This window comes from Delphinus delphis, chromosome 4 (assembly GCF_949987515.2).
Source record: "Delphinus delphis chromosome 4, mDelDel1.2, whole genome shotgun sequence".
Lineage (NCBI taxonomy): Eukaryota > Metazoa > Chordata > Mammalia > Artiodactyla > Delphinidae > Delphinus > Delphinus delphis.
In genome coordinates, this window is record NC_082686.1 from 27,720,491 (window position 1) to 27,746,843 (window position 26,353).

The window sequence follows — 26,353 nt, forward strand, 5'->3', positions numbered from 1 at the left end:
CACTAATGAACATGATGTAAAAATGAATGATGTAAAAATCCTCAACAAACTACTAGCAAACTGAATCCAAAAACGCATTAAAAGGATTATACACCTTGATCAAGTGGGATTTATCCCAGAGATGCAAGAACTTTTCGATCTCTGTAAATCAATCAGTGTGATACACCACATTAACAAACTGAAGATTAAAAACCATACGATCATCTCAATAGATGCAGAAAAAACTTTTATCAAAATTCAACACCCATTTATGATAAACACTCTCCAGAAAGTGGGCATAGAGGGAACCTACCTCAACATAATAAAGGCCATGTATGACAAAACCCACAGCTAACATCATACTCAATGGTGAAAAACTGAAAGCATTTCCTTTAAGATCAGGAATAAGACTAGGATGTCCACTCTAGCCACTTTTATTCTGCATAGTTTTGGAAGCCCTAGCCATGGTAATCAGAGAAGAAAAAGAAATAAAAGGAATCCAAATTGGAATAGAAGTAAAACTGTCACTGTTTGCAGATGACATGATACTATACACAGAAGATCCTAAAGATGGTACCAGAAAACTACTAGAGCTCATCAATGAATCTGGTAAAGTTGCAGGATTCAAAATTAATACACAAAAATCTGCTGCATTTCTATAAACTAATAACAAAAGATCTGAAAGAGAAATTAAGGAAACAATCCCATTTGCCATCGCATCAAAAAGAATAAATTACCTAGGAATAAACCTACCTAAGGAGGCCAAAGACCTGAACTCTGAAAACTATAAGCTGCTGATGAAAGAAATCGAAGATGAATGATACAAATAGATGGAAAGATATATCATGTTCTTGGATTGGAAGAATCAACAATGTCAAAATGACTATACTGCCCAAGGTAATCTACAGATTCAATGTAATCCCTACCAAATTACAAATGGCATTTTTTGCCGATCTAGAACAAAAAAATCTTAAAACTTGTATGGAAACAAAAGACCCCAAATACCGAAAGCAATTTTGAGAAAGAAAAACTGAGCTGGAGGAATCAGCCTCCCTGACTTTAGCTACAGTAATGAAAACAGTATGGTAATGGCACAAAGAGTGACTTGCAGATACACGGAACAGGATAGAAAGCCCAGAAATAAAACCATGCACCTACAGTCAATTAATCTATGACAAAGGAGGCAAGAATATACAATGGAGAAAAAACAGTCTCCTCAATAAGTGGTGCTGGGAAAACTGCACAGCTATATATAAAAGAATGAAATTAGAGCATTTGCTAACACCATACAGAAAAATAAACTCAAAATGGATTAAAGACCTAAATGTAAGACCAGATACTATAAAACTCTTAGAGGGAAACATAAGCAGAACACCCTTTGACATAAATCACAGCAATATTTTTTGGATCCATTTCCTAGAGTAATGAAAGTTAAAAACAAAAATAAACAAATGGAACCTAATTAAATTTAAAAGCCTTTGAATAGCAAAGGAAACCATAAACAAAATGACAAGACAACCAACAGAATGGAAAAAAATATTTGTAAAAGATGCAACCAACCAGAGATTAATCTCCAAAATACAGAGACAGCTCATGCAGCTCACTATCAAAATTAATAATAATAACCCCATCAAAAAAATGGGCAGATCTAAATAGACATTTCTCCAAAGACAACATACAGATGACCAACACACACAAGAAAAGATGCTCAACATTGCTAATTATTAGAGAAATGTAAGTCAAAACTACAATGAGGTATCACCTCACACTGGTCAGAATGGCCATCATCAAACAGTCTACAAACAACAAATGCTGGAGAGGGCATGAAGAAGAGGGAACCCTCCTATGTTGTTGGTGGGAATATAAAGTGGTACAGACACTATGGAGAACAGTATGAAGGTTCCTTAAAAAACTAAAAATAGAGCTATCATATGATCCAGCAACCCTACTCCTGGGCATATATCCGGAGAAAACCATACTTCAAAAAGATACATGCGCCCCAGTGTTCAATGCAGCACTATTTACAATAGCCAAGACATGGAAGCAACCTAAATATCCACTGACAGATGAATGGATAAAGAACATGTGGTACATATATACAATGGAGTACTACTACTCAGCCATAAAAAATACTGAAATAATGCCATCTGCAACAACATGGATGGAGTAGAGATTATCATACTAAGTGAAGTAAGTCAGACAAAGACAAGTATCATACAGTATCACTTATATGTAGAATCTAAAAAAATGATACAAATGAACTTTAAAAAACAGAAACAGGCTCACAGAAATAGGTAACAAACTTATGGCTATCAAAGGGGAAAGGTGGAGGGGAAGGGATAAATTAGGAGGTTGTGATTAACATATACACACTACTATACATATAATAGATAATCAACAAGGACCTACTGTATAGCCCAGGGAACTCTAACCAATACTCTGTAATAACCTATATGGGAAAAGAATCTGAAAAAGAATAGATATATGTAAAAAAATTGTTAGCTAAAACCAAGGGTATGATGCTTCCTCATTTCAAACTATACAACTACAAAGCTATGGAAATCAAGAGTATAGTACCAGCACAAAAACAGACAGGTAGATAAATGGAACAGAACAGAGAGCCCAGAAATAAGCCCACACTTATATGCTCAATTAATGTATAACAAAGGAGGCAAGAATATACAATAGGGAAAAGAAAGCCTCTTCAGTAAATGGTGTTGGGAAAACTGGACAGCTACATGCAAAAGAATTAAATCAAACCACTTTCCTACATCATATACGAAAATAAACTTAAAATGTATTAATGACTACCTGAAACCATGAAACTCTTAGAAGAAAACATAGGCAGTAGGCTTTTTGGCTTCAATCTTAGCAACAATTTTTTGGATATGTCTCCTCAGACAAAGGAAACAAAAGCAAAAATAAACAAAAGGGACTACATCAAACTAAAAAGCTTCTGCAGAGTAAAGGAAACTATTATCAAAATGAAAAGGCAACCTATTAAATGGGAGAAGATATCTGCAAATGATATGTCTGATAAGGGGTTAATATACAAAATATACAAAGAACTCATATAATTCAATATATATAAATTAAAAAAATCCTAATTAAGAAAATGGGCATAGGAGCTGAATAGAGACTTTTCTCAGAAGACATACAGATGGCCAACAGGCACATGAAAAGATGCTCAACATCACTAATCATCAGGGAAATGCAAATCAAAACCACAATGATATATCACCTCACACCTGTCAGAATGGCTATTATCAAAAAGACAACAAAGCAACACCCAGCTCTACCCACCACCAGTCCCTCCCAGCAGGAAGCTTGCAACAGCCTCTTAGATAGCCTCAGCCACCAGAGGGCAGACAGCAGAAGCAAGAAGAATTACAATCTTCCAGCCTGTGGAACGAAAACCACATTCACAGAAAGACAGACAAAATGAAAAGGCAGAGGACTATGTACCAGATGAAGGAACAAGATAAAACCTCAGAAAAACAACTAAATGAAGTGGAGATAGGCAACCTTCCAGAAAAAGAATAGAGAATAATGATAGTGAAGATGATCCAGGACCTCAGAAAAAGAATGGAGGCAAAGATTGAGAAGATGCAAGAAATGTTTAACAAAGACCTAGAAGAATTAAAGAACAAACAAACAGAGATGAAGAACACAATGACTGAAATGAAAAATACACTAGAAGGAATCAATAGCAGAACAACTGAGGCAGAAGAACGGATAAGTGACGTGGAAACAGAATGGTGGAATTCACTGCCGCGGAACAGAATAAAGAAGAAGGAATGAAAAGAAATGAAGACAGCCTAAGAGACCTCTGGGACAACATTAAATGCAACAACATTCGCATTATAGGGGTCCCAGAAGGAGAAGAGACCTAGAAAGGACCCGAGAAAATATCTGAAGAGATTATAGTTGAAAACTTCCCTAACATGGGAAAGGAAATAGCCACCCAAGTCCAGGAAGCACAGAGAGTCCCAGGCAGGATAAACACAAGGAGAAACACACTGAGACACATAGTAATCAAATTGACAAAAATTAAAGACGAAGTAAAGTTATTAAAAGCAACTAGGAAAAAACGACAAATAACATAAAAGGGAACTCCCATAAGGTTAACAGCTCATTTCTCAGCAGAAGCTCTACAAGCCAGAAGGGAGTGGCAGGACATATTTAAAGTGATGAAAGGGAAGAACCTACAACCAAGATTAGTCTACCCAGCAACGATCTCATTCAGATTCAATGGAGAAATCAAAAGCTTTACCGACAAGCAAAAGCTAAGAGAATTCAGCACCACCAAACCACCTCTACAACAAATGCTAAAGGAACTTCTCTAAGTGGGAAACACAAGAAAAGAACCTACAAAAACAAACCCGAAACAATTAAGAAAATGGTAATAGGAACATACATATCGATAATTACCTTAAATGGAAATGGATTAAATGCTCCAACCAAAAGACTCAGGCTTGCTGAATGGATACAAAAACAAGACCCATCTATATGCTGTCTACAAAAGACCCACTTTAGACCTAGGGACACATACAGACTGAAAGTGAGGGGATGGAAAAAGATATTCCATGCAAATGGAAATCAAAAGAAAGCTGGAGTAGCAATACTCATATCAGATAAAATAGACTTTAAAATAAAGAATGTTACAAGAGACAAGGAAGGACATTACATAATGATCAAGGGATCGATCCAAGAAGAACGTATAACAATTAATAAATATATATGCACCCAACATAGGAGCACCTCAATACATAAGGCAAATGCTAAGAACTATAAAAGAGGAAATCGACAGTAACACAATAATAGTGGGGGACTTTAACACGTCACTTACACCAATGGACAGATCATCCAGACAGAAAATTAATAAGGAAACACAAGCTTAAATGACACAATAGACCAGATAGATTTAATTGATATTATAGGACATTCCATCTGAAAACAGCAGATTAGATTTTCTTCTCAAGTGCACACGGAACATTCTCCAGGATAGATCACATGTTGGGTCACAAATCAAGCCTCAGTAAATTTAAGAAAATTGAAATCATATCAAGCATCTTTTCTGACCACAACACTATGAGATTAGAAATAAACTACAGGGAAAAAAATGTAAAAAACACAAACATATGGAGGCTAAACAAACAAGAAAGACAGCAAACAACAAGCGTTGGTGAAAATGTGGAGAAAAGGGAACCCTCATGCATTCTTGGTGGTAATGTAAATTGGTGCAGTCACTATGCCAAACAGTATGGAGGCTGTCAAAAAGTTAAAAACAGAACTACCATATATGATCCAGCAATTCCACTTCTGGATACTTATCCAAAGAAAACAAAAACACTAATTCAAAAAGATATATGCACCGTTAAGTTCACTGCAGCATTATTCACAATAGCTAAGATACAGATGCAACCTAAGTGCCCACTGATAGATAAATGCATAAAGATGTGTGTGTCTGTGTGTGTGTATGTGAGTGTGTATATACTCATTCCATGTAATATTATTCAGCCATAAAAAAAGAATGAAACCTTGCCATTTGTGACAACATGGATAGACCTAGAGGGTATTATGCTAAGTGAAATAAGTCAGACAGAGGAAGACAAATATTGTATCATTTCACTCACATATGGAATCTAAAAAACAAATGAACAAACATAAAACAGAACAGAGTCATAGATTCAGAGAACAAACAGATGGTTGCCAGTAGGAAAGCGGATGGTGGCGGGGGATGAGTGAAGTAGGTGAGGGAAATTAAGAGGTAGAAACTTCTAGTTACAAAATAAGTGAGTCACAGGGATGTACAGCATGGGGAATATAGTCAATAATAATCAAATATCTTTGTATGATAAAGGTGGTCAAAAGGTACAAACTTCCAGTCATAAGATAAATAAGTACTGAAATGATTAACACAATTAACACTGCTGTATGTTATATGTGAAATTTGTAAGAATAAATTCTAAGAGTTCTCATCATAAGGAATAAATATTTTTTTCTTATATTTTGTATCTATATGAGATGATGGATGTTCACTAAACTTATTGTGGTAATCATTTTATGATGTATGTAAGTCAAATAATTATGCTGTATACTTCAAACTTACACAGTGCTGTTATGTCAATTATATCTCAATAAAACTGGAAGAAGAACAAATAAGAACAAAAATAGATAAAAAGAGAAGGAAAGAATTTTCAGCCTTGGATTTTTGCCTGTATTCTAGGTGTTAATTTACATAATGCATCTTGTAGAATCATATCAGAACCTGCGGTGGCAAATCCTAAATGGTCCACCAATGTTTCAGGAAGATGCACAAAGGAACCAATGTTTGGTGTTAGGAGAGTGGCCTCAGAAGAGTGGGAGTAGGACCACCCTGAAAGTGTGTGAACTTCTTCCCTTAAGGAGGTCTGCCCATATATTTTAAATGACCAGAGTCTTAGTGGTTCAACCAAATGGGCACAAAATAAAAAGCCCCAGGGAATGTTAAGAAGAAACTTTACATGGAAGGAATCATGAATGTCCTCACGATTCCATGTAAAAAGATTTCATCAGAATTATTACTCCTGGCATGTTTCCCTACCACTGACCCATCTTCTTCATGGAATATGACTTCATGGAATAAGAACTGATGTGGGGTTAGCTTTTTCAGAGATCACTTCTTAGCTATCTCTCACTAGATTGACCTTATATTGGACATCTAAAGCTACCCAACATTTGCGGCCATAAATTCCAAAGAGTTTGTCAAAAATACAGATAACATTTGGGTTTCCACACACTTATCTCAGATTCTTATTTCTCTGTTGACACTGAATACATAAGAAAAAAAAAATGAGTGTTATTTATCGATCTCCTAATTTATCTCCATCACTAAATTTCACAGTAACTTACGTCTCCTCTTCAGCTTTCATTTGGAAGGCATCTTCTAACCAATCTAATAATTTGTGTGTAAACTCACTCACGTCTTGCTGTGGGGGGAAAAGAAAAGTCTTGTTGATATTCGAGCCTACCAATGAAAACACTAAATACTGCAACATAAAACTTACAGCCAGTCTTTTCAAATGTATAATTAACTGACTCCTCACAACGGTATCATCTGAAATGTTTCACATCAAATGCAAGAAATATTTATAACTTAACCAGAGCATAAAATCATTATTTGAGAAAAACAAGCATTATATTCATAATCATGTAACTGGGTTTCACCTTAGGAGGGAAAAAAATGTGTGTGTGTGTGTGTGTGTGTGTGTGTGTGTGTATAAATTCAAACTTATCAATGAGATTTTTAAAAAGAGTTATTACCTCCCCGCAAAGAGCTCTCTAATGAATCTTTATAAAATTAAGGACCCACATTACCAAAGAGTTCTTCATTATATAAAGATTTATTACTGGTTTCTGTCTTAGAAGGAATATGTGTTTTTAAACAATTCATTTTTTCAATTCAACTGTTAATGCACAGCTTTTTAAGCCATATCCGATTTTGCTAAGGTATCTGTTAATTTGGATAGGTTGAGCCTAATTAATCACTGACTCCTCAACTATCAAGTCTACCACCTCATGAACTTCGAACTGATTCTCCAATCAGAACCAGCACAACCTTCACCTTTTGCCATCCCTTCGGTCCTAGATCACCTGACATAGATAAACAGGAATAAGCAGTGGCAGTTGTACTTGTCAACTACCATAAAATTCTTTCAACACTCCAACCTGGAGCATAGCAAACAGGTTTGTATAGAACCTGCATGGGGAGTAGAGTGGGCTGGGGTGGGCTGGGGGGATAAAGCAACCCTACTATGACTTCCCAAAGACAGATAAATAAGTGTAAGCAATTTGCCTTTATCAAAATAGTCCCAAATATAAAACAAACTTACTATTATACATTTTCACAGCTAGAAGTTTTTTGAAAAGCATCTGGGCCAACCTATTTACCTTTAAAATGTTGAAACTAAGGTCTAGGAAGCTTAAATAAATTGCTCCAAAGCCATATAAAGACAACTAAACTTATTAACATATAAAGACAACTTCCTTAACAGGAAGGATTCTCCTTGAGAGCCACCGGAGGGAGCACGGCCCTGCCAACACCTTTATTTTGAACTTCTGGCTTCTAGAACTATAAGAGAATCATTTTCTATTGTCTTGAAATCACTTGGATTGTGGTAATTTGTTACAGCTGTCCTAGCACACTAATATAAGACTTTAAAATGACTTTCCATACTTTTCTATAACATTACTTACCCTGCAAGGTTATATCTGACAAGAAACAAAAAGGTTTTCTACTTATCCAATACTCTTTAGAAGAAATTGTTAGGGGGGAGGAAAACAACAAATATAAGCAAATTCTGATGTGACCACCCTTTTTGTTCATTTATCTTTGCCATAAAAAGTGAATTTAAAAAAAAAAGCACAGGGAAGGCAGTGGCAAAATCAGACATCTTTCAGCTCTCCACACATCCACGTAACAGATATATATCCAAGTACTACAACACCTACACTGCAAACGTAGCATATTTTTAAAATCTCAAGTATCGTCTTTATTTTTTGCCCATTATGTCACTGTCATCTTTTCCAACACTGTTGCTATTATTCTCTGTTACTTTCTTTCCTTCTCTTCCACTTTCCTTCTTTAATTTCTCTGACTTCTCACATTATATGTGAAAATGTTGGTTTGTTTACAGACATTTTCTATTTTTATAGGAAAATTCCCAATATTCTTTCTAAAAAATTGATAAAAAGCAACCAAACAGCACTACATAAAGATTGGGAAATAAAAGAGCAATAAAAGAAAAATAAAATAACAAAGTTAATGTCATTCAGAAACCTTTTCTGAGTAATTACGGAAAACTACTTTCTGCCAGCAAAAAGAGGCATATCAAAAGCGTGTATACTATACTGACACTGGGTTATCACACCTCGGTGAAGATTTTTAATTAAAAATTTGTGAACATTCTGAATTTTACCTACTGCTTTCATTTAGTAATTTTAATTATAATATAAATTACAGCTTCATTTATCATATACTTTCAAGATTATCACTACTTCTTAATTTAAAAGTAAATCTTCCAAATAAACAATGTTTTAAGTGGCTCCAGCTTATTTGTATAAAGATAAATGACAACATCTTTGTCATTTATCTTTGAAAAAAATGCTTAAGAAAAGATCAGATTAAATAAAAAAGTTAATAAACTAGTAAGCACAACAAAGCTACCTGCTGGGAGTCATTTGATTTGAAAGCATCCTTAAGAATTTCAACTGCTCTTGATGGATCAACATATTTCCTTTTAGTACCAACAAGAAGTGCAAATAGATACCGAAGCTCACGCATAAAAGGCAAATTCCGATGCTCCTATTGAAAAAAAAGAAAAAATCCTTAAGTGAAGATTAAAATCTTTACTGGTAAAGGGATACTCATTTTAAAATTAACCAAAAATTTGACTAATATAGATTAGGGATGAATCTAGCACTCCTATTATCATAAAAAAAGAAGAGTGATCTTGTCATCTAGGAGACTGAAAGAAGGAGTCAAACATGGAAAGAGCAGAGGACCTAGACTAAGATCACAATTTTAGAATAAATGCCACATATTCACAGTAAATCATGTCATTACCCAGCCAAGAATATCCTCATTTAAGTTTGTTTATTACAATCCTTTCCATTCAGCAAAGCCCAGCTGCTGCTGAGGACAGCAATAACAAGAGCCAATATTCAATGAGTGCTAACCACGTGCCAGGCACTACTTAAGTACTTTATGCTCAATAAACCCATTTAAGCAAAAATCCCCCTCCTCCATGAAGCCTTCCCAGGCCCCTCCAAGTCAATGATCTCTTCAAACTCCACATCTACTGAAATTAATGTTTTTCATTCAGTAATGAATCACTACTGCCACTGTTATGTGAAAATCCTAATTATCAGACACATTAGTCTAATAAGTAATTAGACTAGATCCTAATATTAGACTAATGTATCATCATTCTAGTGTTCCTTTGAAAACTCACTATTGTTTTTCTTCTTCCATAAGGAACAAAAACAACCCAATATTATCAATCACAAACAATTTATTTTAAAATAAGAAGAAAACTTTTTATAAGAATGTAATTCACATGTCTTAGTGAAATACATTATGGTAACAAATCAGACAGGCAGTTCTTACTATGGTTAGCTCCTGAAATAACAATTTTAACAGATAAAGCTTACATATACTATTTAAATATTAGAAAAATTTTCCAAGTTTGCATAGTTTTGTAGCAGTGTGTCTGTGTGTGTACAGTTGTTACCCAGAATAATATAATCAATTAATAAAGAAACAGTTGCTCCCACAATACATTAAAGAGCAGTCCTAAGAAATAGGTGTAAAGGAATAAAATTGATTCCAAATACTTATTTGATCTAAAAACTACATACCCATTACAGCAATCAGAAAGTACATAAAGTCTAACATAAAAACGCTAAGTTATAGAAAACATGGATTTTATTTAAGCATAACAAATTCCATCATTGATGATAAAGATGAAATGCAAAAGTTTTAAATGAGATAAAAAATTAATCCATGATTTTTCTGTGGTACTTACTATTCCCCAACAAGTGCCCTATATAAATAGGTTTCAAGAGTGTAAATGTTAAAAATTTTAATCCATAAAATAATTTTCAGAAATCTCCTTGATTTCTTGTGATCAATTTCTTCATTTATCACTGTACCTAAGGCAAGGCAGTTTTTTGAGACATTCCTTGCCAAGTGACAAGAATGAAATAAATGACTTTTGAAATCAAGTGAAATTCTGCTGAGATGCACATGTGAAAAGTTAAATACTTTAATAAAACATTTTTTGCTCTCAGCCAATTCCTGTGGCTAGAACATCTTGAATTTCAAAAGGCAAAATGAGTGGTTGCTGTTAAGACTAGCCACTGCATAAATTATGAAAATACCACCACATCTAGAAATTATTCAAACACAATTCTTTATCTTTTTTAAAACAGATTTATCAAGATATAACTGATGTACAATATACTGTACATTAGAAAGTGTACAATTTTACAAGCTTCACATATGTATACATCCATGAATGTATCACCACAATCAATAACATACCTGTCCATCACCCCAAAACTTTCTTCATCCCTCACTCCCCTCCCTAATCATTCCCAGGTGACCATGGTTACTTTACACTTTCTAGAAATTTATATAAATCATATCATATTCTATGTACTCATTTTATTAAATGGTTTCCTGCAACCGGCATAATTATTTTGAACTTCATCCATATGTTTATGTACATTAATAATTAATTCCACTTTATTGCTGAGTGGGATTCCATTGTGCGGACAGACCACAACTTATTTATCCATTAACCTGTTCCAGCTGCAGTGGATATTATTGGATGTGGCCCTGTGTGGACATATGGTTTCATTCCTCTTGAGTAAAGAACTGAAGGGAAATGGCAAGGCTGTATGGTAGATGTTTTTAAGAAACAAACAAACTGTTTTCCAAAGGCATTAAACTACTTTGTATTCTCACTGGCAGTGTAATGAGAGTTCTAGGTCCACATTCTAAAACACCTGGATATGGGCTATATTTTTTAACTTTAGTTCTTCTAGTGGCACCCCTCATTTTAATTTGCATTTGGCCTAATGACTAGTAACATTAAGCATCATTTCATGTAGTTATTTACAATCTGTGTATCTTCTTTGGTGTTGTAATCTGTTAAGATATTTTTCCCAATATAGTAATAGGTTACTTGTCTTACTATTGAGATGTAAAAGTTCTGTACATATTTTAGATACAATTCCTTTGTGTGATATATGTTTTGCTAATATTTTCTCCCAATCTGTGGCTTGCCTTTTCATTTTGTATGAATTTTTCAAAGACAAGCTTTTCATTTTGATGAAAATATCAATTTTTTTCTTGTATGATTTGTGCCTGTTTATTGTCCTTCTTAAGAAATCTTCTCTTAATCCAGAACCCTAAAATTTTCTATGTTTTCCTCAAGAATTTTTATAGTTTTATTTCTTTGTTTTAGGTCTATAGTTAGTTCATTGTGATTTTTTTTTTTCATAAATAGTGTCCTGTAAAGGTTGGAAAGTATTTTTCTGTCTAAGACATCATTGGTTTAAAAGATTTTCCTTTGACCATTTAATTGTTTTGGCAACTCTGATTAAAACCAATTACCCCTATATGTGTTGTTCTATTTCTGGACTCTCTATTCTGTTCTACTGATCTATATGACTATCTTTTCACCAATAACACAGTGTCTTGATCATTAGCCAAAAAATTAATTCCTCCAACACTGCCTTTCTCTTTAAACTGCTATGGCTATTCCACATCCCTTGATTTTGCATATAGATTTTACAATCAATTTGTCAATTCCTATGAAAATGCCTGCTGGGATTATAACTGGATTGCACTGATTCTATAGATTAAAGTGGGAACAACTGATATCTTAAAAAAATTGAATCCCCTGATCCATGAACATAGTATATCTCTTTATTTCTTTAATTTCTCTCAGCAATGTTTTGTAGTTTTCCATATCTTTGGCTACTTGATCTCTAATATTCCATATTTTATGCTGTCTTACATAAGTACTTTTTAATTTAAATTCCCAATTGTGTGTTGCTAGTATTAAGAAATACAGTTGACTTTTGTATGTTTGCCTTGTATCATGTAATGCTGCTGAATGAAATCACTTCTTGATTCTAGCATCTTTTTTTTTTTAGTTGAGTACTTAGGATTTTCTAAATAGACAGTCATATAAATGAAAAGACAGCTTTGTTTCTTCCTTTCCAATCTGCATGCTTATTTCTTTTTCTTACCTTACAGCACTGGTTAAGAACTCCACTCTAATGTTTAATAGAAAAGTGGTGAGGGACATCTTGTTTGTTCCTGATCTTTGAGGAAAAGGGTTCAGTCTTACACCAGAAAGTATTATAATTAGTTGTAAGTTTCTCATAAATGAGTTTTATCAGGATAAAAAAGTTTTTTACTCTTCCTAGTTTCTGTGAGATTTTGCCATAAATATATATTAGCTTTCTTCAAATCCTTTTTCTTCATCTACTGAGATAGTCATACGGCTCTTCTTGTCTAATATGTTAATATGATGAATTATACTGAGTTTTGAACACTAAACCAATCTTTCAGTCCTGGATAAACTCCACCTGCCAATGAGGTATTATTATCCTTTATATGTACTACAGCATTCAACTTGCCAAAAATCTGACAATTTTTTCTTCTATTATTCATGAGGAATATTGGTCTGTTTTCTTTTCTTGAAATATATTTTTCTACTTTTGGTTTCAGCGTAATGCTGGTCTCATAGAGTAAATTTGGAAGTTTTATCTCTTTTTCAATTTTCTGGGAAAACATGTAGAGAATTGCTATTATTTCTTCATTCAATGTTTGGTATAACTCACCAATAAATCTTGCTGCTATTGATTTTTTTTTTTTTTGGTGGGTAGGTTCTTAACTAAAAATTCTAATATAATATAGAGATACTCAGGTTATCTATCTTTTCATCGGTTTCAATAGCTGTTAGCTTTTTAAATATTTGCCTGTTGTGTATAATATTCCACTATTCTCTTACTGTCTACAGAATATGCAGTGATGTGCCCCTCTTTCATTCTTTATTTTGGTAATTTGTTTCTTCTCTCTTTTTTCTTACTCAGTCTACTTAGAAGGTTATCAATTTTACCAACTTTCTTAAGAAGCAGCTTGTGGTTCCATTAATTTTTCTCTACTGTTTTCCTGATGTCTAATTCATTGATTTATGTACTTGTCTTAATTAGTTCCTTTCTTCTGCTTTCAAATTAACAAGCTTTTCCCCCCTAATTTCTTGATGCAATCTGATGCCATTAATTTGAAACAATTCTTATTTTCTAATAAGGCATTTAGTTCATGTATTTTCCACTAACCACTGTTTTAGCTAAATCCCTCTAATTTTGATACATCATGTTTTACTTTTTATTCAGTTCAGAATACCCTGAAATTTCTTCTTCGACTTGTTCTTTGTTCCTGGGATTATTTAGAGGTGTAAATAATTTCCAAGTACTAGGGGGATTATCTAGATATCTTTCAAATTCCAAGTAATAATTCTAAATAATCATGTGAATTATAAATATACTTCAACCAAGACATCAGAACAACAAACTAACCAAATGGTGACAGAGGGAGGCAACAGTCCAAAAAGTTTCATGTAAAAACTGTAATGACTTAAAGGTGTCTGCTTAATTTCTCTGGAAGTATGAGTAGTTGGTCAGGTGATCTTGCTTCCCTTTTGAAAATGGCTTATCAGTCTGACACTCTATGGCCAAAGATTACGGCCTGAAAAGCTGGTTATAAATCAAATTATATTCCCACTAGCTAGCATTATAAATGTTTCACGTGTTTGCAGGAAAAGCAGTTTTCAAAATTAGATACTAAAAGGAAAACATAATTTAATAATGTATTATTACTATTAACAATAGGTCACACAAAGTTCAACACTTTACTGAAACCTATAACTTCTTTGTCTTTGCAACCAGTCCCCTTTAGGGCTACAGTTTCTTTATGACAAGATCACTGAAGTCTTACACTCAAGGATATCAACTCCATAATTAATTTTTTCATTAAGTATGAATTTCTGCGTGCAAATCAGTCCTATCTTTTGAAAAGCTAATATGAACAGTACAATAACTAGCAATAGCTGACACCTAGTACTTACTATGTACCAGGTACTTCTAAGTCCTTTATGTGTTTTATCTCATTTAATTCTCACAGCAACTCTATAAAATAACTGCTGTTATTATTTATGCTTTTCAGATAAGGAAAATGAGCAGTAACTAGACCAAGCAGGTCCACAGCCAGAACCCAGGAAATATGGTCCTAATGCCTGTGCTCTCTGTCACATTATATTGCCTAACAATATTAGAAGTTACAGATTCGCACTGCAAAGACAACAAGTGCAAAACTAACCTTTTAAAGAGCTCAGCTACAGAAATAACTGATAAATTTTTGATTTCCACACAATTTTTCAGGAGGCAACTGAGTAAAGGCCTTGAATTGTAAATGGTAACCTATAAAATTTACTGAAATTTGACATCCAAAAAAAAGAAGAAAAAAGAAATTACTAAAGTGAAACAAAAAAAATTGGCCTATTACTGACACACAGGTGAAGAAAAATTCATAATTACAATATACTAACCAAGAATAGGAAGTTACTGTTGTAGCTGAGATTAATAGGTTCACATTCAAATTTGACACTATTTCAGATTTGATTTGGCAAATTTCCCAAAAGCAAGCACAGATAAAAGAATATGAAGACCATATATACTCTGCTTAAAAATTTTTCATAGGGCTTCCCTGGTGGTGCAGTGGTTGAGAGTCTGCCTGCCAATGCAGGGGACACGGGTTCGTGCCCTGGTCTGGGAAGATCCCACATGCCGCAGAGCGACTAGGCCCGTGAGCCATGGCCACTGAGCCTGAGCGTCCGGAGCCTGTGTTCCACAACGGGAGAGGCCACAACAGTGAGAGGCCCGCGTACCACAAAAAAAAAAAAATTATGAAAATTTTCATAATTTTACCTTTTGGTTTCGGGGTAAATCTTGAACATGTGATGGAGGCTTGTAATTCAGAACTAGTCTTCTAAATTCCAATAGATTGAATAATGACTGAAAAAGAACAACAATTTAAGATAACCGAAGGGAAAATTCTATTAACAACTATAAAAATATGACTGGCCTGAAAGATTTATTTTATATACAGAATATTTCCCACTAGCACAAGAAGGCCTATTTTCTCCCTGAGAAAAAGTCACATTTCTTTTATTTTGACATATTATTCTTGATCATTAACAATATTTATGGTACTGCAAAGGAGAAAATTATACGTGGACAACTCAAAAAAACATAATATATATTATTAAAAGTTTCCTTTCTTTATGTTACTATGTGCCTAAGCAGTTTCCTCAAAATAAAATCTACACAAATGCAAAGTTGAGAACTTTTTAGACATGTTATGTTCAGTATGAGTTTTCTAGAGGTATCAATTCTACAAAAATACAGTACAAATAAATTTATGGGCCAGATGCTAGGTGATAGAGACACAAAGAAATTACGTATTATCGCTAATGGTCAAGGAGACACACAACCTAGAAAGGAGACAGATATTTAATTATAACAATAGCAGTGTTACTCAAAAATACAGTAATATTGATCATGTAGAGCATAATGAAAGCATGTGAAAGATGCTCATGAAAAAGCTTCCTGCAGCTATGTTTTTAAGCTATAGCTTGTAACCCATTAATGTCATCATGATAAACATTAATTTTAAAAACTGAAATAAAATATAATGGAAAATATCAGAACATGTCATAAACAGTCAATTCACCAGAGTATCATTTGTAAAATTTTCACTGGTGATATTTTTACATACGTATGTATGTGTAAAGTGTTTTACAATGTAAAACGTATTCCTTTCTGTGAGTCACAGTTTATAAAGTTTGAAAATCATTGCACTGGAGGTTATAATGTATTAAATCTTAGTAAAAGATGGGTTAGCCAACTTGCTAGAAAATAAAAGTAGCACCACATATCCATAAGAAAACAAGATTTTGTTTAGTACTGGGTGTTGGGAAAACTGGTCCACTATATATAAATAGTCATATATAGATATAGATGTGGATTAAAGACGTAAATATGAAAGGTAAAACCATAAAACTGATAATTGTGATCTGAAGTATTTTTTAATTAAACAATATGAACATATTCGTTTATTTATTCATTCATTTAACAAATATTTATGGAGCACCTACTACATGCCAGACACAAGGAAGACAGGCAGCAGAGAATAAAATATATCAAGTCTCTGCCCTTGTATTATCTTGTTATTGCAAGTTAAAACAATGAGAGCAGATGTTATAAGTCAGAAATAATGAGTACAATAACAGATCAAAATCAGAAACTTAAGGAAGCAGCATTTAAAAGCCAGAGGAAAAAGAGCTATAAGAAAGACAAAATAAAAATAGTAAAGGAAATGTGGAGTATGAGATCACAGAAGAAAAAGGAGTAGAAAAGTTTTCAAACATAGTTGTGTATCAGAATAACTGCAGAGCTTTAAAAATTCCTATGTCAGGAACCTCTCAGCAAAGATATAAAGTACCATAGAAGATTCTGGAGTACATCCAAGAATCACTGGCAAATTTCATGAAGGACAAAATTAGCAAAGGTTGAAGGTTGCCACATTCTAGTAAGGTAAGGGCAAGGAAATAATCTTTAGACTTGTCAATTGGGAAGTCACCTTTCCAGTAGAATGGTAGAATGGCAGAATAGCAGCAATGAGTCCTGAAGAAATGGGATAAAAGTAAGGGGGACAAAGTACAGACTGTTCTTAAAAGGAATTTAAATAGGAAAGAGAATATTGACAAATCTGGAGAATCTCAATCCCACTTCTATGCTCTGAGCTCCCACTGGAAAACTTTTTTCTTCTTCCTGAACACCCTTTAGAATTTCCTTTGGTGTGGGTCTCCTGGTAACAAAGTATTTCAGCTTCTGCTAAACTGAAAATTGTGGGGGCTTTTTTCATTTTTTAAAGATTTTTGCTAGTTATAGAATTCTAGACAGCCAGTTAATTTTTCCCAGAACTTTAAAGATAGCACTTCTGTTGAGAAGTCAACCATTAGTCTTATTTTTGCTCCTTCATAGAGGCGATACACCTTTTCTATCTGGCTACTTTTACTATTTTCTCTGTCTAGAGTGTTTCTGTCTTTTACTATGATGTGCCTTGGTGTAGTATTCTTTACGTTCATACTACCTGGTTCCTATTGCTTCCCTAATCTGTGGCTTCATCTCTTTCATCAAGCTTGGAATATTCTTTGTCATCTCTTCAAATATTGTTTTTATCCTATTTCCCTTTTAGTTTCCCTCTGGAACCAAAAATAAATTGTGTTAATACAATTTACACCATGTCCAAAATATCTCTTATATGCTCTCATCTGTATCTCATGGCTTTAGTGTGAAAATGTTCCACAAACTGTCCAGTTGACTAATTCTCTCTTCAGTGTGTCTGTAGCCTGCTAAACTCTTCCACTGATATCTTAACTTCATTTATCATATTTTTCAGTTCTAAATTTTCTATTTTAGAAATATTTTGTTTTGAACAAAATATTCTATTTTGTTCTTTTTATAGTTTTTAGTTTTCTATCAAAATTCTCAATCATGCTTCTAATTCCTTGAGCATAGTAATAGTTACATAACAAATAATTCGATTTTTAGTTTTCCCTGTAGGTATATTTCTAATTATCCATTATTTTCTCTTAATTTTTGGACATGTCTTATTTTCTGATATAACTAATTATGACTGATTTGAGTGCTAGACACTGTATGTAAAAAACTGGAGAAAAGGGGCTTCCCTGGTGGCGCAGTAGTTGAGAGTGCACCTGCCGATGCAGGGGACGCGAGTTCATGTCCCGGTCCGGGAAGACCCCACATGCAGCGGAGTGGCTGCGCCTGTGAGCCGTGGCCGCTGAGCCTGCGCGTCCGGAGCATGTGCTCCGCAGCGGGAGAGGCCACAACAGTGAGAGGCCCGCATACCGCAAAAGGAGAAAATTCTAAGTTCGAGATGATAGTATCTTCTAACAGAATTTACATTTCCTTCTGGCAGGCAGCAAAACTGGGACTACTTGCAAGCCTAGATCATCTTAATCCAATCAATTCTGAGAAAATCTCAAGCTGGGATTCACAAATTATAAAGCCTGGCCTATTTTTCAGTTCTCAGTTAATTCTAGGGTGTAGCCCTTTAGAATTTAACTGAAAATCTGAGGTGTTTCCTAGGGCTCCAAGCCTGTGTGAAACTTTGCTTAGCTCCCCAGCCAATCAGTAGTCACTCCTGAAATTGCCTCAAAGATAAAATCAGCCCAAAATGTGAAGCTTACTCTCTGAAATTCTTGTTCTCTCAAAGTGTAGCCTCAAAATTCCTCACTGCTTTAGGGTTTATGATGCCTTCAAAAAGCTGATTTCATTTTTCTTTTGTTTTGTTTTGGACTCCAGCAAAATATGAGCGGGTAGATGTCCGAAAACAATATGTTACTACCCGAAGTAGAATTTGTGACCGTGGATTATCACAACAAATCACAGATATTTATTTTAAGTACCAATCTATACCATAAACCAGGCATAGTACTATTAGTCAACACATGCCTTCAAAGGGGTGGGAAAGAGTAATTGTCACTACTGCCTAAATTGTGTTTGTGAGTCATACACATTGAAAACAAGTATCCTTTCATTCAGTCCAAAGCTAATGTGTCAATTTTGAAATTTGTTAAAGTAGAGTTTGGTTAAACTCTTGCTAATTTCAGAGAGCTAATGGAAGATGAGAGTTTAAATACATAATTTGTGGAAAACAAAAAGAGTGATGACAAGAGAGCAAAGGGAGACATAAACTGTCTATAATGAAAAATACTAAGGAAGAGCAACATAAATTCTCCTTGGTGGATTTTTAAAAAAATGAAACGGTATCAGATAAGTTTCAATGTGAGATAGAAACGGACTGGCAGGATTAAAAACTGAAAGTCTGTATACAGAGCAATTAAAGCCCTATGTCCTTCCCAGACTGAGAAGCATCAGACAAGTACTCTCTCTCTCTTCCTGTGGAATACAGGAAAATTCAAACTTTGAATATAATTTAACTGACTCAGGTTCATAAAAATCAGTCATGGTGTATTTCAGGGTAGGATGAGATTCAGGGCTACAAATAGGGTTAAGTAAAAGCCTGCCAATTGACCCCCAACTGTCCCTTCCCCAATTCCCTTTCTCTAGACCTGCTTTTGGAAAGTTAGCAACCATGCTTAAACCACAAAAAAATCAGGATCCAGTCTGGATTTGAGGCACAGAAATCTCATGTTGTAAAGGATTCCCCTCACCAAAAAAAAAAAAGAAAAGAAAAGAGTTAACATGTTTGAGATGTTTGAGTATATGAAACACACTATGGATTATAATACCTCAAAAGAGAGGTTGAAGCAGCTGGAAATTTTTAAGGATAAATAAGTATACAGAAAACAGAAAGAAGAAAAGGTGGCAACTGACAACTCCATGAAAACAAAGAATTACAGAGGGGTAGTCTTAGTAAACCACTATAATGTCTACAAAGTCAAAGAAAATGTAAACACTGACTACTGACTATTTTTAACTGGTGATATAACTATGTTGGGAGATGAAAGGAAAGGCAATTCTAGGTAGGTGAAATGAAAAGAGCTAAATCCTCATCTATCTCTGCAGAAAGGCATGTCATTTAGAAAAACAAAGATAGCTAGAGAAACAGAATTGGTTGTAGATGCCTTTAAGAAGCAGGACTATGCTTCTCAGGCAGGGTGGTTTGGAGCAGAGGGCTGTTATTTTTCACAAGGCTTTTATTGCTATGGGATTTTTGGTTTTTTCTTTGAACTATGTACTCATGTTCTTTGATGAAAATTAGAGACAAAAGCAAGTGCTATGAAAAACACGTTAAATGATATCCTGAAATGTTCTGAAAACTTGCAGCACCTTTTCAATACCATACTTTTAATACATTAGAGTGGTAGAAGCATCTTAAGTCTTCAATTCCACCATAAGTAATATATGCTCCTTTACCGTTCATTCATTTACTAACTCAGTGATTACTTAAAGGGTTCCTCCAACGTGTCAGACACTCTACTATACACTGGTACAGAACAGTAACCTAGATGATGTGCTCTCTGCCCTCAGGATGCGTGTATTTTAGTCAACTTAGAGTTTCATAATTTATGCATAAGGTGACCATATACTTTACCATCCAACCCATAACCCTTCTGAGTATGAAAAAGGGCTTCAAGACTAATTAATAGGTGCTGATAGATCTACAATGTGAGTAAACTGGGACTGTACCAGGCAAACTGAGAAGTATGAGCACCTTACTTCTGAGCATCTCAGAGGCATCCAAATGGGAATGGTGCTAAGGTTTATCGTGAGAATCCATGGATTACTTGAACTTAACACCCCAAACCAGAGAAAGAGGAGAACATATTCCTATAAGTAACTGCCTAATTCACTGACACCCTAGTGGAAAAAGCAGCCCCAATTAGTACTTTCTACATAAAAGTTCCTTTTGAACAGGATGAAAATAGTCCTGACTAGATAACTGGTTGATACCCAATCTAAAGACAGTCAGGCTAATATTATTAGCATCCAAAAGATTATGTAAGCCATTCTCTGTACAACCTTCTCCTTGCTTACAGTCTCTTTCTGATATTCTGTTCCCCTTTTCTTCCAAAATACTTAGGTCTCAGTACCTAAAGGAACAAATATAACAAAGCTGTGCCTTCTGTAGCCTATACTCATTACCTACTCTGAAGTTAGAGATTTATAATCCCAGTAAACTACTATAATTGGTAGAAATACTTACAAAGAGAAGAATTCCCTGTTGTTTCATACTAGTCTTGCCAACTAAGTATAATAAATTCCATCCCTGAGAAAAGTTTGTAATTGAAACTTCACAGTACATTTATGTCACAGCCTGAACAAGTTCCACCTTGCTTTGGAAAATACAATTTAAAAACTTCCAGCACTAATACAGATTTCCTACCCAAATTTTCTTTCATAAGTGAAAAGTTCCATTTATGATGATAAACTGTTATATTTCAGATGTCTGTGAAATTAAGCAAATGTCAAGAAATGAAAAAATAAAATATTTCAATTACTAGAAATGAAAAGTAAAATGGGTTAAGAGACTTTAAAATTACATTCAAAAACAAAATGAAGTTATCTCCAGATAAATTTTTCTTCCCACCCACAATTTTCTGAACTCTGAAGCTTAAAGTTTTTCCACATCCCCAAGTCAGTATCTTATTACTTTATTATAATCCAAATTTTTCAAGGTTAGCGGTTACTTCTCCTAGGTGTTTATTCTAACTAAACTATTGATTCTTTAGAAGCACTTTCTTACTTCTTATAGTTTTCTAAGAGAAACAGCTAATCAATGAGCCTCATTTACTGGCTGTAATAGTGTAAAGGTAGCATCTACTTGTCCAAATACAGGCTGCAAAGCATACTCATAAACACTCAGATCAGAGCCTTAAAACTGTGCTTCATATTTTAAAATGATGACTAAATTATGAAATTTAGATTGAACAATGAAATGCAAAAAAGCCCTTACTAACAGTGCAAGTAAAGCAAGATAGCCTATTAAGAAGATCTAAGAGATTAAGATAGCAAATAAAGTTTGAGATATTGTTGGCATGTAAGTGAACAATTAATGCATACTCAAGGCCAAGAACAAAAGTATCATCACAAATTTATGCTAATCCAGGTATTCCTTAACATTTTAATAGGCTAGAAAACAAATAACGTACCATATTATTAACTAGCGTATACCACAGTTTATTAAAAAGTGAGGCATAAATCCAGAAAACCAAAGGAAATCAAATTATATAATATTATTTGCCAGAAAGGCAGAAAAGAGTTGGAAATTATAACACGGAAGTAGAAAAAAAGTTAAAACTACTGGTTAATCGCCTCGAGAACACAATTAACAACCTTGTAGAAATGAACTTAATAACCTGTGAGTTGCATTAATATCATATGAAAGTTTACACAGTATACAGTTTTGGAAAAGTACAAAATGAAGAGATATTTTGAATGTAAAAGAATGTAAATTAGAATACATCTAATGATTTAAAAAGTACTCATCAGAAATAATAAATAAGCTACAATTCAGCTGTATTAGGAAAATAAGCACAAATATTAATTTTCCTAAATGGCAATTAAAATTAAGAGCATGTTATTCATAGATTGTTTTATTTAAGGAGACTTTAATTTAACGTTTTACAATTTGACAGATAACATTATCAATGTCTGAGAATGGTAAAGATTTATGTCAAAAGTCATATCACATAAAAGTTTAAAAAAAAAAAAGAAAATTAGTCCAAACTGAGAAGATGATGGATATCTATGCATACAAACATTTTTCATTTTAGAATAAGGAGCTCAAGAAACATTTCATTAAGGCCTTTCCAAGTTAGAAAGAAAATATGTTATTCTTTATTTATCAACATTTATTCTTTACGTCATTCTCACATATGTATTGAGAATTATTTGTCAATCTGTTCCCTCCTCAAATAAAATGCTCTCTTACATAAAAATAGTATTTAAATGACTATAATTCTTGAATGATATTTTCCATTATATATAAATAATTCTGATTTGACTCACAAAAAAAAAACAGTTTTGGTTTCATACCTTGATTACATCCTTCCCTAAATTTTCAGGGATTTATATACAAAAATATTTTCTTTCCACTCTGACAATTCCCAACAAATGGGAAGGAGGAAAAATTAATTCTGAATAAGGCATTAGGTAGTGTTCTATCATTAAAACTCCATACTGGGAGTGAGGAACAAAGTGGGGTGCGGAATACTGCAATCCCCAAACTAGGTTAGTAGACAGAAAGGCATACTAAAACCTGATCTGCAGTTATATATAAAGTATACAGCTTAAAAGAAACACAACCCCAACCCACTTTCCATTGCTGTCAGGCCCACCAAATAAGATCTGCATAAAGACTCTTACCTGAATAACAGCACTAAACCAGCAAGTATTGCCAACATTCTTTAGTCCAACAGGAGCTTTGTCCTGCCTTTTTCTATCATAAGGGTTTCGAGAATCTCTCCAAACTTCAGTAGGTGTCCTCTTCAAACATGCTTTATTTTCTGCTATGCTGGCTTCAAGAACTCTAAAACAATGGGAAGAAGATGATGGGGGAAAAAAGTACAGTATTAATTTAGTGCTGTACCCTAGAAAATAGCATACTATAAACTAAGGATTTTAATAGATTAAGCTCTAGACAATCCATCTGGGGAAGTAATATTTAAAACTAAATTTACTCAAGCGGAGGCTAGTTTTAAGAACATAGCCGTGGCAATGCCAACACATCAAGAGGCATGCAGCCTATTTTTCTCAGAAAAAGGAAATTTCAAACACAAAAAGACAGCATTATGTAATAGGAAATATATTAAATTATATTTCAACAAATTAGAGGCTTAGTACCAGGGATACAGTACCTAGGTAAGTTTTCTGAAAAGTCACTGTATTGAAATACATATTTACAATATAACATAATGACTATTTTTATAAGAATTACTTTGAATCAAGAAAACTAAAAATTGAAAAAAACTGTACTTTTATTCCTCTGACCATTAATTTCCTTTTCTATTATAAAAAGGGTAAAGTAAATTCTAGGGTTCCTTTCAGTTCTAGAGATCCATGATTCTACAAGAGCTAAATAAAGGGAGAGAATATTTATGTGTTCACTTCTTTACCCAAAAGTTTGCCTAGGGAGAAATCTACTGAAATAAATATCTACATATCAGAATAATAAAAGATTAAACTCTTCAAAATAAATGCACTTACACAATATCTAAAAATATATCTAAAATACCTAAACATGGCTAAGAGTAATGCTACTTTGCTTAATGGTGTTCTTCTTGCTCTTAAACATGTAACAACATGCTGGAAAACCCTAATCCTCACATATAAACTAACCATGCATTTTTGCCTGCTCAAGACATGTGTTACTTACTATTCTAAATAAGCATAAATAATAGCTAAATATCTTAACGCATTCTGTATTCATTACAAAACCTCAGCAAGAATAAGTTTTTTCAACGTTTTTGGCTTCTTGAGAAGATCTCATTCATGCTACACTATTTTTCTCCTAAAGATTTTGCTCTATCAGATTAATGTCAAAATAATATAGCTATCTTCCTTAATTATGCAGAAAAAGTAAATTATTCTTTTGTCTCTAACCTTACAACATGACCTTAGATACAATGTATTCGATTCCAAACTAGTATTACTTAAAATAACTTATATGAATGTAGGATAGAGTCTTCTTTGGGAATCAGTAAAACCACATACTGAAAAAAAGAAAGCAGAAAACAACATGATAGGGACTTCCCTGGTGGCACAGTGGTTAAGAATCCGCCTGCCAATGCAGGGGACACGGGTTCAAGCCCTGGTCTGGGAAGATCCCACATGCCACGGAGCAACTAAGCCCGCGAGCCACAACTACTGAGCCCATGTGCCACAACTACTGAAGCCCACATGCCTAGAGCCCGTGCTCCACAACAAGAGAAACCAACCACAACGAGAAGCCCGCACACCGCAACGAAGGTCCCTGCTCGCCACAACTAGAGAAAGCCTGTGTGTAGCAACAAACACCCGACGCAGCCATAAATTAATTAATTAATTAAAAAATAAAACAACATGATACATTACAATGTAAAGATCAAAGTAAACTCACATATTTAAAAATAAACAGTATATACTTTTAAGAGTGGTCCAACATTAGCAGCAGTACTCTGCCTAAATATCAACTCTCCATGCAACCTCAGCCCATACAAGCTTTTTCTCTTAAACTATTGACCACTAAAAAGTAGTAGAACTCCTTGGAAGGTATTTATTAGATGAATTGGGGCATAAGAAAGTCAGCATTTATCTAGAACATCCCACTCTTATCAGAAATAAGTTTTAAAGAACATAAGGGGGAGGTAAGTCAAAGAGCCAACCTGAGAGAATTCCTACTGTTCAAGTTGTACAATTCAACATAATGTAATACAAGAATGAGAATAATCAACTGGAAAAATTAAATTTGTACAAGGCGACTACTTCAAAAGAGAAAAGTTAACACATGGTATACAAAAGGTAAATACAACACCAAAGTCTATTTTATATAACAAGGTATATTTAATTATTTATTGACTTTTATAAATGGGAATGTTTTCATTTGAAAAGTTTGCTCCTTTTGTAACATATGTATATCCAGAAGTATAAATAAAGGAACCTTATTCCTCATTGGTAATTAGAAATGAATGAACTAAAAAACAAGCAATGGGTTCTGGGTGAAGTAGCAACAATAACACAAACAGGAAAGAAGAATTAGCACCAGTGGTCATATATAAGGGACAGAAGAGGCATAAAGCAGTTGATTAGCACCAGTGGGCATGTACAATAACCATTAAAAAAGAGGATTCTACAGTATATTCCAAAAGCATAAACTGATCAAAAGTGAAGGAGAACAAGGAGAACTACACTCATTCCTAAATCTTCTAGGTGGATGACCCTCTACCATTACATATTTTTAAACTTCTAATTATAATAAAATACTAATTAGAAATAACCCTTTTCAACGCCAACACACCAGATCATTTGTATCATAATGACCAGGAAACGGGTCACACAGACAACAGTCATGGAAAACTTGAGAAGACCTGATTTCTATAAAATGTACTGTCTACAAAAATTAAAGTCTAAAAATAAGTCACATGTACACCAATAAAGAGGTTAAAAAAATAAATATTAAAAATTGAAAAAATAAGTCACATGAAGTTAATAACAAAATGAAACT

General features: G+C 33.9%; 1 protein-coding gene across 2 annotated transcripts in view; it reads right to left on the minus strand.

Annotated features, from left to right (window-relative positions):
• Positions 1-26,353, minus strand: part of USP25 (ubiquitin specific peptidase 25) — a 140,217-nt gene that overhangs the window by 71,730 nt on the left and 42,134 nt on the right. For both annotated transcript variants that reach the window (XM_060010467.1, XM_060010466.1), the window contains exons 5-8: positions 23,518-23,680; positions 15,526-15,612; positions 9,188-9,325; positions 6,874-6,950 (exon numbers count right to left, since the gene is read on the minus strand). In XM_060010467.1, the coding sequence (XP_059866450.1) occupies positions 6,874-6,950; positions 9,188-9,325; positions 15,526-15,612; positions 23,518-23,680 (465 nt within the window). The remainder of the gene's footprint in view (positions 1-6,873; positions 6,951-9,187; positions 9,326-15,525; positions 15,613-23,517; positions 23,681-26,353) is intronic.